Source organism: Curcuma longa, chromosome 11 (assembly GCF_044706935.1).
Source record: "Curcuma longa cultivar G26 ecotype Majalengka, Jawa Barat chromosome 11, ITB_CL_G26_1.1, whole genome shotgun sequence".
NCBI lineage: Eukaryota > Viridiplantae > Streptophyta > Magnoliopsida > Zingiberales > Zingiberaceae > Curcuma > Curcuma longa.
This window is the reverse complement of record NC_133871.1, coordinates 22364254-22376714: the sequence shown is the minus strand read 5'-3', so window position 1 is coordinate 22376714 and position 12461 is coordinate 22364254. Positions and strand designations below refer to the sequence as shown.

General features: G+C 29.8%; 1 protein-coding gene and 2 non-coding genes across 4 annotated transcripts; 1 reads left to right on the top strand and 2 right to left on the bottom strand.

Annotated features, from left to right (window-relative positions):
- Positions 1 to 923: 923 nt before the first annotated feature.
- TRNAR-CCU (transfer RNA arginine (anticodon CCU)) lies at positions 924 to 996 on the bottom strand. Its single transcript has one exon. It is a non-coding gene; the product is annotated as a tRNA-Arg (tRNA).
- A 1791-nt stretch (positions 997 to 2787) lies between these two features.
- TRNAR-CCU (transfer RNA arginine (anticodon CCU)) lies at positions 2788 to 2860 on the bottom strand. Its single transcript has one exon. It is a non-coding gene; the product is annotated as a tRNA-Arg (tRNA).
- A 1574-nt stretch (positions 2861 to 4434) lies between these two features.
- Positions 4435 to 12192, top strand: LOC141838550 (soluble starch synthase 2-2, chloroplastic/amyloplastic-like). Of its 2 annotated transcripts, XM_074726057.1 has the most exons (10): positions 4435 to 4612; positions 5599 to 5865; positions 6504 to 6687; positions 6762 to 7253; positions 7477 to 7541; positions 7785 to 7862; positions 7956 to 8066; positions 8216 to 8260; positions 9748 to 9921; positions 10850 to 12192. In XM_074726057.1, exons 1-10 carry the CDS (start codon positions 4502 to 4504, stop codon positions 11804 to 11806), a joined length of 2484 nt encoding a protein of 827 aa, XP_074582158.1. In that variant the 5' UTR covers positions 4435 to 4501; the 3' UTR covers positions 11807 to 12192. The 2 variants fall into 2 exon arrangements, with proteins under 2 accessions (XP_074582158.1, XP_074582157.1); XM_074726056.1 differs by having other exon boundaries at positions 7785 to 8066.
- Positions 12193 to 12461: the final 269 nt, after the last annotated feature.

Here is a 12461-nt window from a genome sequence, read left to right as displayed (position 1 = left end):
AGTTAATTAAAATATATTATGAAATCTAATTAAAATCGAATTAATAAATTTTAATTTAATTACTTATAAATCTAACCGAGATAATTTATTTTAAATTTCAAAAAATAAAATTAATGAATTATCTTTATTAATTTAATAAATTATTTTATTAAAATTATTATTTTAATAAATTATTTTATTAATATATAAAAATTTATTTTAATTGTTAAAAACTAAAACTAATAAATTATATTTATTAATTTAGTAATTCTTTTATTAAAATAATTATTTTATTAAATTTATTTTATTAAAATAAAATTAATAAATTATATTTATTAATTTAATAAATTATTTTTTTTAAAAAAAATATATTTTAAATTTGAAAAAATAAAATTAATGAATTGTATTTATTAATTTAACGAATTATTTTATTAAAATAATTATTTTAATAAATTATTTTATTAACAATATATAAATTTATTTTTATTTTTAAAAATATAAATAAATTATATTTATTATATATATATTATCAATTTATTATCATCATTAATATTATTAATATTAATATTATAAATTTAATTTAATTTATTCTAAAAATAAATTAAATAAATATTAAATTAATTATATTTTATTTTAATAAATAAATAAATAAAATTAAATAATATTATATTTTGTATCTCATAATCTTAATTAATAATCATATAATTAAGATTAATAAATTTGAACCAAACTTATAATTAAGTTTATACCATATAAGTAAGGTTCTTTTTTAATAAAAATTTGTTTAATTAGCTATAGTATTTACCATATAATTTCTAAAAATTGTAATTAATATTTAGCATTAATAAAGGTAGTCATGCAAAGAATCATATTTTGGGTATTTTTTTATCCCATCATAAAAAATAGATATATATTAGAATAAATTTTAATTAAAAATTTTAATTCGCGCCAGATAGGGGTCAAACCTATGACTTTCTGCTTAGGAAACAGACGCTCTATCCACTGAGCTACAAGCGCTGGACACAAATGCTCTGATGATGTTTCTATAGTAATTATAAAAATAAATTAGAGTTAAATTATATTTATGTGCTAACACATTAAAAACTAGAAATATAAATCTTTAAAAAATACATAATTCATTAACACCAAATATTAATTTATATTTACTATCGTTAAAATCATTTAGTGACTAGAATTCCGTAGATATGCATTTAGTGTCTAATTTGGTGAATAACAATTCGGTTAAATTGATTGCTCAAATTTAAAAATCTCAATTTGATCATTTTAAAATTTTAATTATTTTTTTAAAAATTAGATTTAGTTAATTCGGTTCATTTCATTAAAATTTTTATCGATTAAACGAAATAAATTGAATTAAATTAAAATAAAAAAATTTGATTCAATTATTGATAATTTTTTTAATTATTTTTACAATTCAAAAATTGATTGATTCATTCGGTTCAATTTAAAAAATTGATTTGATTATTAACTAAAATTTTAATTATTTTTTTAAATAAATTTATAAATTTAGTTAAATTTTATAATATTTAAATAATTTAATTATTTTTTATTCGATTAAAAATGAAATAAATTGAATTATATACTAAAATATAAAAATAATTTATAAATTCTTTATTAATTAATTGATATTTTTTAATAATATTTAAATAATTTAATTATTTCTATCAAAAATCAAATTAATAAATCTATTATATTTATTTTATATATGTATTATTAATTTATTATCATCATTAATATTATTATTAATTTAATTTAATTAAAAATAAATATTAAATTAATTATATTTTATTTTGTTCAAATAAATAAATTAAATAAAAATTATATTTTATATCTTTATAATCTTGATTAATAATCAGATCTTGAAACAGAGGTTATTTTTTTTAACTGTTCCAATGAGAAAAGGCTGCTTAATTAGCTATAGTATTTACCATATAATTTCTAAAATTGTAATAAATATTTAGCATTAGTAAATGTAATCATGCAAAGAATCATATTTTGGGTTTTTTTTTACCCCATCATAAAAAATAGATATATATTGGAACAAAAAATAACAATTCGCGCCAGGTAATCAGGTCGAACCTACGACTTTCTGCTTAGGAAACAGACGCTCTATCCACTGAGCTACAGGCGCTGCACATAAATATTTGATGATATTTCTAATAATAATCATAAAAATAAAGTAGTAATGTTAAATTATATTTATGTGCTAAAACATTAAAAACTATAAATAGAAATCTTTAAAAAAAACATAATTCATCAACACCAAATATTAATTTATAGTTACTATCGTTAAAATCATTTTGGCTGTTTTAAACCAAATATATGATGTTAATTCATTAACACCAAATATTTAGTGTCTAGAATTATCAGTAGATCTACATTTTGGTTGTTTTTATAGTTAAATTTGACAGTCTTGAGTAGGGATGAGCAACAATTTGATTAAATCAAATAAATCGATCGAACTGATTGAATTTAAAAATTTAATTCTAATTTCTAAATTTATAAAATCTTAATTAATTGATAAATTTTTTATAATATTTAAATAATTCAATTATTTCAATTAATTCAATCGAAAATTAAATTAATAAATCTGTTATATTTATTATATATATATATTATTAATTTATTATTATCATTAATATTATATATATTAATATTATTAATTTAATTTAATAAAAATAAATATTAAATTAATTATAATTTATTTTCTTCAAATAAATAAATTAAAAAAATTATGTTTTATATATCTTTAATTAATAGAATAAATTTGAACTAAAAATATCAATTCGCGCCAGGTAGGGGTCGAACCTACGACTTTCTGCTTAGGAAACAGACGCTCTATCCACTGAGCTACAGGCGCTAGATATACATGCTATGATGACCTTTCTATAATAATTATAAAACAAAATAGAGTTGTAATGATAATAAATTATATTTATGTGCTAACACATTAAAAGCTAGAAAGAGAGATCTTTAAAAAAATACATTATTCATTAACACCAAATATTAATTTATAGTTACTATCGTTAAAATCATTTAGTGTCTAGAATTCTTTGTACATTGGCTGTTTTTATAGTCCAATTTGATCATCTTGAGTATTGATTTCATGTTTTCTGCTTTTTTCCCCTTCGAATATAGTGCAATAGTAAGACGTTAAATAGATTAATCAAATATGCACAGTGCGAATCTCAACTATAGAATTAAAAAACTAAGATCATATATAGTTTGCAAAATTGCATGCAATCCTACAATCTGAAAAACACTAAATTGATCATAGATCATGTAGAACTATTTTTTATTGTGAAATTGAAATAAGATCGGTGGGATCAGTAGAATTGTAACATGATCGATAGGATCGAAGCAGGATCAAAAAGATCATAATTTTTGACACAAGTTGGATTACAGATCCATAATATATGAAAGTTCGTTCAGATATCTATATTTATTATAAGTGTAACCCATAACAAATTATTTTTAGGCTCAAAAAATATTATTTTAAATTTTTTTGAGACTTCAAAAATTTTAATTTTTTTATAGGATTATTTTCATTTTTTGTATTTTTAGAGTTCAAGAGTTAAGACTATTCAAATATTTATTTAATTGATGTTAGAATATTATTTTTATTTCGAATTAATATTATTCGATTAAATTTAGAGAAGAACGATTTTTTTTTTATGTGGTTCTTGAAAATTCTATATTAAAATTAATCTACAGAATAATAATAATAATTTTTGACATCCTAATTAATTTAAATTTATACATGTAATAAAATATAATATACGGTGTTGAATGTTGACAGTTGAATGTATATATAATTATTAATTTATTTATATGTAAATAATATTTTTAGATATTTTAAATTATTAATTATGTACCATAAAATTTTAAATTTTTTTAATACATATATAGTTATTACGTATTTATATGCATGATCTAATTTCGATCTATCCGATCCTGAATGATCCTATGTAAACAATGTCTAGGATGATTTATTCCATGGGCCAATCGGAAGGAAGATTGTTTGTCTTAGGATTAGTTGAGTGTATGCTCAAATACCTAAATTATATAAAAAAAATTACATTTCTACTTCATTTCAAATGTTATAATCATCTACATTTCATTAATCAACTACTAATTAGCATGCTTAACAACTCCTAAACTAATATCTAAAGCCATATTTAGCATTTATTTTTGTTGAAATTGTTTGAGCTGGAACACATCTCGTCGATTCTAAATCGATCGAAAGTGAATTAGACGGAGAAATATTTTAAAATCACGCACGCGTAAGAACAAAATTGGGTAGCGCTAGCAACTGAATGATTCTCCTTTTTTTATATATTTTTAAAAAGAAATGAAATATGTTACTAAAAGACACCAATAAATTAGAAAAACCGTTTCCTTCAATCCATCATATGTGGCTTGCATAGTCTCACACAAATCTCCTCCGATCGCACCGCCAGCGCCACCACCGCGGCCAACTCGCTCGGCGGCGTGCATCGGAATGTTCTCCCACCTCCTCTCTCCTCCGAGGCCTCTGCCGTCGCCGGGCGCGGTCACGTGCTGCCTTCCCCCCTGCGGGGCTCGCTTTCTCGGTCACTCTCCGCTCTGCACGGTGAATTCCCATTCCCCTCTCTACGAGTTGATTTAGGGCGGGTCTTTCAGGAGTCAAGCAATGGGTACCCCGCTCGTAGAAACGGAGTAAACTAGAACTTGTTTTTAATTTTAATTTGGTTAAAGAGTAAACTAGAACTTTGATTTCTACGGAATTTTGTTTTTAAAGGTTTGTTTCTAAAATGGGGTGTTCAATTATAGGAGTTTCCCTTCGGCAAATGTAAAGTTCGTAATTATTAATTCTTTCCTTAGTTGGATTCTCGTGGTCTTAGATCTTTAATCATCATCGCCGAAGTTTTTTTGTTTTTGGTTTCATAAAAAGGTCGGTTACTTTTTCCCTTTTTCTTTGCTTTTCAGTTTTCACCTGTGCTCCTTTACTGTGACTCGTGCACTATGTTTTTGATCTTGCAGTCTTTTGCCCGATCGCCCTTCTATCGATCTGTGTAATGTTGACGATATTATATGATATTTTGCTGGATGCTCTAATCTTTTTCACTCAACCTAGTATGTCCATCTAGCTAGGAAGCCAAGTTTCTCCTTCATGAACAAAAAAGCTCTTAATGCTTATACAAAACAATCTAGTTTAAGTAACTACAGACGCTCTTTGTTTCTTTGGGTCGTCCATGCAGGTCCAATGCGGTCCTTGTCTGAGGCTGTATGAATTAGGAACATTTTTTGCATTTTTTAATTTAATTTTGATCTTTCTCGATGCGACATTAAAATTCCAGACTTCGTGCAGTTTAAGTAAATTTTTTCTTCAAAATGAAAATGGAAAAGAGGTTATAGATTGTCCTAATATATTCTGTATTGTAGCCTGGGTTAATTTCTTCGCAGTGGAAAATTGGCAACTTGATTCCAGACTGGTAATGGAAGAAGATTGAGTCTTGCTTGCTAAGAATTTCATTTAAATGGGCTTAAGGATTATGAGTCTTTCTTTTTTTTGTTGTTGTTTATGCCCTTAATTAAAATGATCCTTTCCTCCTTTAGAGAAAAATCACACTCAAGCATATTGATTGCAATGGAAGTGCTTGCACAATGAGGTTTCTTAATGCTGTCTACTATGGACAATCGGTGGATCTAGTTCCAATCAACCATAGGGGGAGGACGCCTTCAGGAGCAGTTGGGAGAAGCAGTAGTAATGATAGACAAGAGGATAATGATAAAGATGTTGAGGACATTCATGATGATTCCCTTCGAGCTACAATAAGACAAAGCAAGAAGGTCTTGGAAATACAGAGGAACCTGCTACAACAGGTTTTATTTTGCTCCATATCTTGAAGAATTAGAGTAATTTGATATGGTTTTGCTTCAAAAAATATTATGTCATTGCATGTCCTCTTGACCTAATACTACCGATTTATCCCCTAAGTCAGATAATGTGTGATTCAAAAATAAACAAACTGATTTGAATTTCTTATCCACCATGATGATGATGATGATGATGATGAACTTATAAACTAATCTTTATTGAGGTGACACATAGTCAAAATAACAGTACCTATATTATCTAATATACAAATAATTGCTGTAACATTATGCTATTTAGAAAAATGTTCTAGATGAAGAAAATGTTTACATTTATTAAGTTCCGAAGGCAAACATTAAATTCTTCTCGTGCACCATGAATTTTGTACCTTCTCACATGCCAGTCGGTAGGTGGATTGAAAGACCTTGCCTGTGCCAACCGACTGCTTGAGATTTTAATCATTGGGTGTAATCCTCTGATAAAACAATTCAGGGAGTTGGAAATATTGTCAATACTCAATTGCAGCAGTTTCAGGAGTATTATCAATGCTTAATCACACCAATTTTTTGTGGTTGACTCCATATTTTTTTCTATTTATTTTGCAATGCTTTGTAACTCATGCTATATCCTTCGGGATTTGATGCAGATTGTTGAAAGGAGAAAACTAATATCATCAATTAAAGATAGTGTTGTCACAAAAGAAGAGCAACCTGATTCTTACAATCAGGCTAGTAGTTCTTTCTCAGACCCAGATATGGGTGAAAATGAAGAGATTGATGAACCAAATGACTCTGGGACTTCATCTGAGACTCATGTCCAACCAACTCAAGGTAGTATTGCACCAACTTAAGAGGAATTGGTTTCTTACAATAAGAATAAAATTCTTTCTGAAACCTGAATATAGGTAAAGATGAAGAGCTTGGCAGAACAAACAACTCTTGGACTTCCTATGAGAGTTACAGTAAGCTGTCTGAAGCTGGTGTTGTTGGTGATACGGAGGAAACCATTAGTAGCAATGGCGAACAATCAGTGGCAGACGCCCTTGGACTATTAAGGGAAGCTAATTTGTTGCAGTCTCAGCGTCCTGCAGTTTTTGAACAATCTCAGCCTCTCCCAGCTGTTCCTCAATCCCAGCCTTCCTCACCTATCTCCCAATCTCAGCCTCTCACAATTCTCCCCCACTCTCAGCCTGGCCCAGCTTTTTCTGAAGAGCCAGAATCTTATTCCAACAAATATGGGAACCTTGGAGTCTCTGCAGAAGCATATTCACAAATATCAAACAATCAACAAGAAGTTCCACCAAAACAAGAAAGCGTCGACTCTCCTCCTTTGGCTGGTCCAAACGTCATGAATGTCATAGTGGTAGCTGCAGAATGTGCGCCATGGATTAAAACAGGCACGACTTGTTTCACATTCACTGAATGAAATCATCTTTATTGGAAATTTATATCTTTGACAATAGAGGATAATTTTTTGGTTTCACATCATTCTCAATCAGTTCTTCTGACCTTTCATTTTGAAGAAACTTGCCTGCTAGTACTAACTATAACCATTACATGAGTTGTTTGAAATTTGAACTTGTTATTCTTTGTGCTTAATTGGTTGATGTTTTCATTTAGGTGGACTTGGAGATGTTGCTGGAGCTTTACCCAAAGCATTGGCCAAGAGAGGACATCGTGTTATGGTACTTGTCATAACTCTTATCTCTTCATGTGACTTATGGAAAAAAACTGAAAAATTATTCTGTGTACTTATTAATATAAATTAAGAAGTTGAATTTGACTGATACCATGTTAACCCGGAACTACCTTTTCCGTAGGCAGAACAAGTTGGGCTCCCGATGATTATATGTCAAATAGAAAATGGATAGTTTAATTCATTTAGTTTTTTTAATTAATATTCACTATCATAAAATTTGTTTCTTTAGGTAATTGCTCCAAGATATGGGAACTATTCCGAACCTAAGGTAATAGGGGATCTGAAAAGGTACAAGGTTGCTGGACAGGTATTTATTCTTTTCATATTCTTGTTGACGACACACATCCTGCAGCTGATGCACTATCTTTCCTTGAACTATGCCATAAATCTTATTTTACAGGACATGGAGGTTACATATTATCACGCTTACATTGATTCTGTTGATTTTGTCTTTATTGACAGTCCTATTTTCCGCCATATTGAAAATGATATATATGGTGGAAAGCGAGAGGTAATTCTTGTTCTTTTTTACCTTTTTTACAATGCATTGCCAGGACATTTAGCTTCCATTTGTTTCTAAAAGATATCATTGTTGTTTTCACCTCTGTTCCTGGCAATGAATGGTTCTCGTTTAATGTGTCCTTTGATATTTGAATACAGGACATTTTGAAGAGAATGATTCTGTTATGCAAGGCAGCAGTTGAGGTATTCCTACTGTATTTAAAGTTATCATCTTTGGTCAGCTTTTGTTCTGCTTAACTTCGAAGTTTTAGTTTCTAACTTTTTTCTCCACAATTCGAATTCCAATTTTGTTCTATTTACACTTTCATCAGTTAGCACAATATTATCATCAAGTAACATTCACCAAATACTTATCTTAAACATTATTGGTAAGTTCATTTGTTACTTATGTAAAAAGATATGAATTAGAGATCATCCTTATGTAATTCTACAGTTGTAAAAAAAAATCATTTTTTAAAATTGGTAAATGGATTACCATACATTTTCCTTTGTGAAATTGATATAATTACTAAATGTGTTTTTTTTATGGGAGACCTAATCATGTATTTTATCAACCAAAATTAAATCTTAATCCTTCTTATTTTTCTATATTTTTCATAACTCTTTCTTATTAAATAGGTAATGTTTATAAGTTGATCTTCTGGCTATAAAGCAATTTTGTTTTTCAGAAATTTTTATTTCATCTCTTAATCTACCTTTTCTAAAGCTCCATGGGATGTCACATCAACCTAGTCCTTCTATAATTAACACAATATTATATACCACTTTTATTTTCTGTGTATTTAGTACTTGAAATTATTTTCGACACTCATAAAGCATTTCCTTAATTCTTAAAATTTTGTTAACTTAGTCAACCAATTCTACCTTGATCTTCAAAACTCTTTGAATATTCAACAGGAGTACCATCTAGACCTATGATTTTTTAGATTGGTCAATAGGATGTGCTATGCTGACCACACTCTAGACTTAACACAAGCCTAGGCCCAATTTATTTATTTTTTATGTTGAACTGAGCATGGTTCATGCCCAAGGCAACTTACTGGGCCAGTAATTTATTAAACAACAATAATAACAAATTAAAGAAAAACAAAAAAAATTGAAATATCAGAATAATGTATGTTAATACATAAAATAGTAAAGATTATTTTAGGATAAAAATTTCAAAATTTTAGGATAATGAATGTTAATACTTAGTAAACGTTCAAATTTGTTAGAATTATTTTAGGGGCAACAAGATAATACATCAAGATTATATATGGAAAATTATTAAGAAACAAAATAGTTTTAACATAAAAAATTGAGATGTTAGAAATAAAAATAATTTAGTAAGATTTTAATTTTTTTTTTGAATTATATATATTTAAATCTTTTGTGAAATGTTAAAGACATCACTAATAATATTTAAATCTTATTGCTACAATTACTTTTACTACTTTGTTCACCTGTACATGTGGATTACCTTATTTTAGCATCACTCTTCCAGTTTTCTTTTCTCAACCACAGAAATTAGGCAACATATCTTTTTCAGGATTGGCAATCAGTGATTTAATAAAGATTGTTACTAGTTCCTTCACATGATTTGATTCTTGTTACAGACCTTAAAGTTGTTTCTATCAATGGATCCTGTTCATTGGTGAGAGCAAGTCAATATTCTTATATAATTTTTTCAGGTTCCTTGGCGTGTCCCATGTGGTGGATTTTGCTACGGAGATGGGAACTTGGTTTTCATTGCTAATGATTGGCACACCTCATTGCTTCCAGTTTATTTGAAGGCATATTACCGTGATAATGGACTTATGATATATGCCCGATGTGTCTTGGTAATACACAACATTGCACATCAGGTATATGCTTATTCATGTGGGGTTTCTAGTGTCAAATGACTCGTTCCTATTTCATTTTTCTTGTGTTCTTCTGAGGCTGCTTGGCATTGACTATTATAAAAGCAACTCATGGATTTAAAATACATCAACTAGTACATGAATATGAGTTGATGTAAATAATTCAAGTTGGAGTTTATTGCTAATAGTTAATCTATGCAAGAGAAGTAAACAAACAAATGATTATCATTTTGGAGAATTTAATGCTGACAACATCGATACTCTGGATCATTTTGGTTGGGCACCCTTTGCACTATACTTTCTCCTTTATGTGGGAAGATTTATTAATGGCCATCTATATTAAGTTGTAGCCACACCTGATTGTAAAATTTAGTTCTTCTGGTTGTTAGTTAAATTTATAGTTTTTACAAGCATGACCCTTGTAGATGTATACTAGTTCTCTATAATTTGCTGGTCATGTTTGTTAATTCATTGAACTTTGAATTAACTAGTTTAAATCTAGTTCAGGTGTTAACCAATCCAATGTGAGTGTAACTTGCTGTGAAGATTATTAGAATTCTTGAGAGTGAAAAGCATTTGAACTGGCTACTTTTATACAATTTCCCATGAATAGTTAAAAGTGGTATACAAATAAAATTTATATTTTATTTTTTGTACTTAGTGAAAGGACACATTGAGAGCCTCTAGAAAATCTAGCAGAAGGGCGTCCAAAGTTAAATTATGTAACTACTCTTGCAACATTTGTCATTCCGCGGCTGTTCATTTGTAGTATTATTTCCAACATGATCTATCCACCTTTGTCTTTGTTAGGAGTTGTTTTTTCAATTTTAAAATGATGCAATTCTATGGATTTTTCTTTTGCGCAAGCATTTTCTCTGAAGATATATCATCTTTTTCCATTGGTATTTTAAATCAAGACTTGTTCATCCAGGGCCGTGGTCCACTAGCTGACTTCTCTTTTGTGGACTTGCCGCATCACTACCTAGACCTTTTTAGACTGTATGATCCTGTGGGAGGTGAGCATTTTAACATTTTTGCAGCTGGTTTAAAAACTGCTGACCGTGTGGTTACAGTTAGCCACGGTTATGCTCGGGAGTTAAAAACACCTGAAGGTGGTTGGGGATTGCATGGGATCATCAACGAGAGCCACTGGAAGTTCCAGGGTATTGTAAATGGAATTGATACCCATAGTTGGAATCCAAAGTTTGATGTGTACCTAAATTCTGATGGTTACACCAACTACTTCCTGGAAACTCTTCAAACAGGAAAGGCCCAGTGCAAAGCTGCTTTGCAGCAAGAACTTGGTCTGCCAGTATGTAGCGACATTCCTATTATTGCCTTCATTGGGAGATTAGACCATCAAAAAGGTGTAGATCTCATAGCTGAAGCCATGCACTGGCTTGTTGGTCAAAATCTGCAGTTAATCATGCTGGGCACTGGAAGGTCAGACCTTGAGGATATGCTTCGAAGATTTGAAAGTGAGCATCAAGATAAGGTTAGGGGATGGGTTGGGTTCTCAGTGAAGATGGCTCATCGAATCACAGCAGGTGCTGATATCCTATTGATGCCCTCAAGATTTGAACCTTGTGGATTGAACCAGCTTTATGCAATGATGTATGGAACCATTCCTGTTGTGCATGCGGTTGGCGGGCTTCGCGATACTGTACAACAGTTCGACCCGTTCAAGGAGACAGGGTTGGGATGGACCTTCAAAGGAGCCGAGGCGAATAGGATGATAGAGGCACTTGGTCATTGTCTAAACACATATTTGAACTACAAGGAGAGTTGGGTGGGATTACAGAGGCGAGGGATGATGCAGGACCTTAGTTGGGACAGTGCCGCCGAGCACTATGAAGAAGTCCTTGTTGCTGCGAAGTATCAATGGTGATTCTATCATTCTCACAGCTTCTGATGCATACTTTTTTTTGTTCTCTTCGTCTTCTCAATTTTCAGCTATCCTGCTTAGTTGAGGATCAGAGGTCACAAAAGCAATTGAAGCTAATGCACTTAGCTCTGTAGTTTCTTCACTCTACAAAAGCAATTGAAGTTAATTCATTGCCTCTCCAATTCGATCATTCGTATCTTTATGATTTCTCCCCCGCCCTAGTCATCTGGAGATGATGTAAAAAGAAGATAGATGAGTCTTGTTCCTTGGAAAGTGCCAGAGGAAAGCATCCTTTGGATATATGTTTTGTGAGTTTTTAATTCCCCTGCAATGGAAATTGATGATAAATTTGAAGGAAAAAAAACATGTAGCGAATCTAGTTGATGGTATACTTGCTCTCAATTAATGAATCTTTTGCTTCCCAATTCAATGGAATTTTATAGGAGGAAAAAATTCATTAATATGATGAAGGATTTCAAGATTTGCAAGGGTTATAGATCTAGATAACTCGGTTTTTGTAACAGAGCTTGCTTATTGACATAATTTTCACACGAAATCTTTCTTGCATGTAAGTTCATTTGCTTACTTATTATGAGCATTTTGATGCTAGCTCCCAGCCAGTTATTCTTGAACAAGTCAACTCAATAAGCTAATTTAA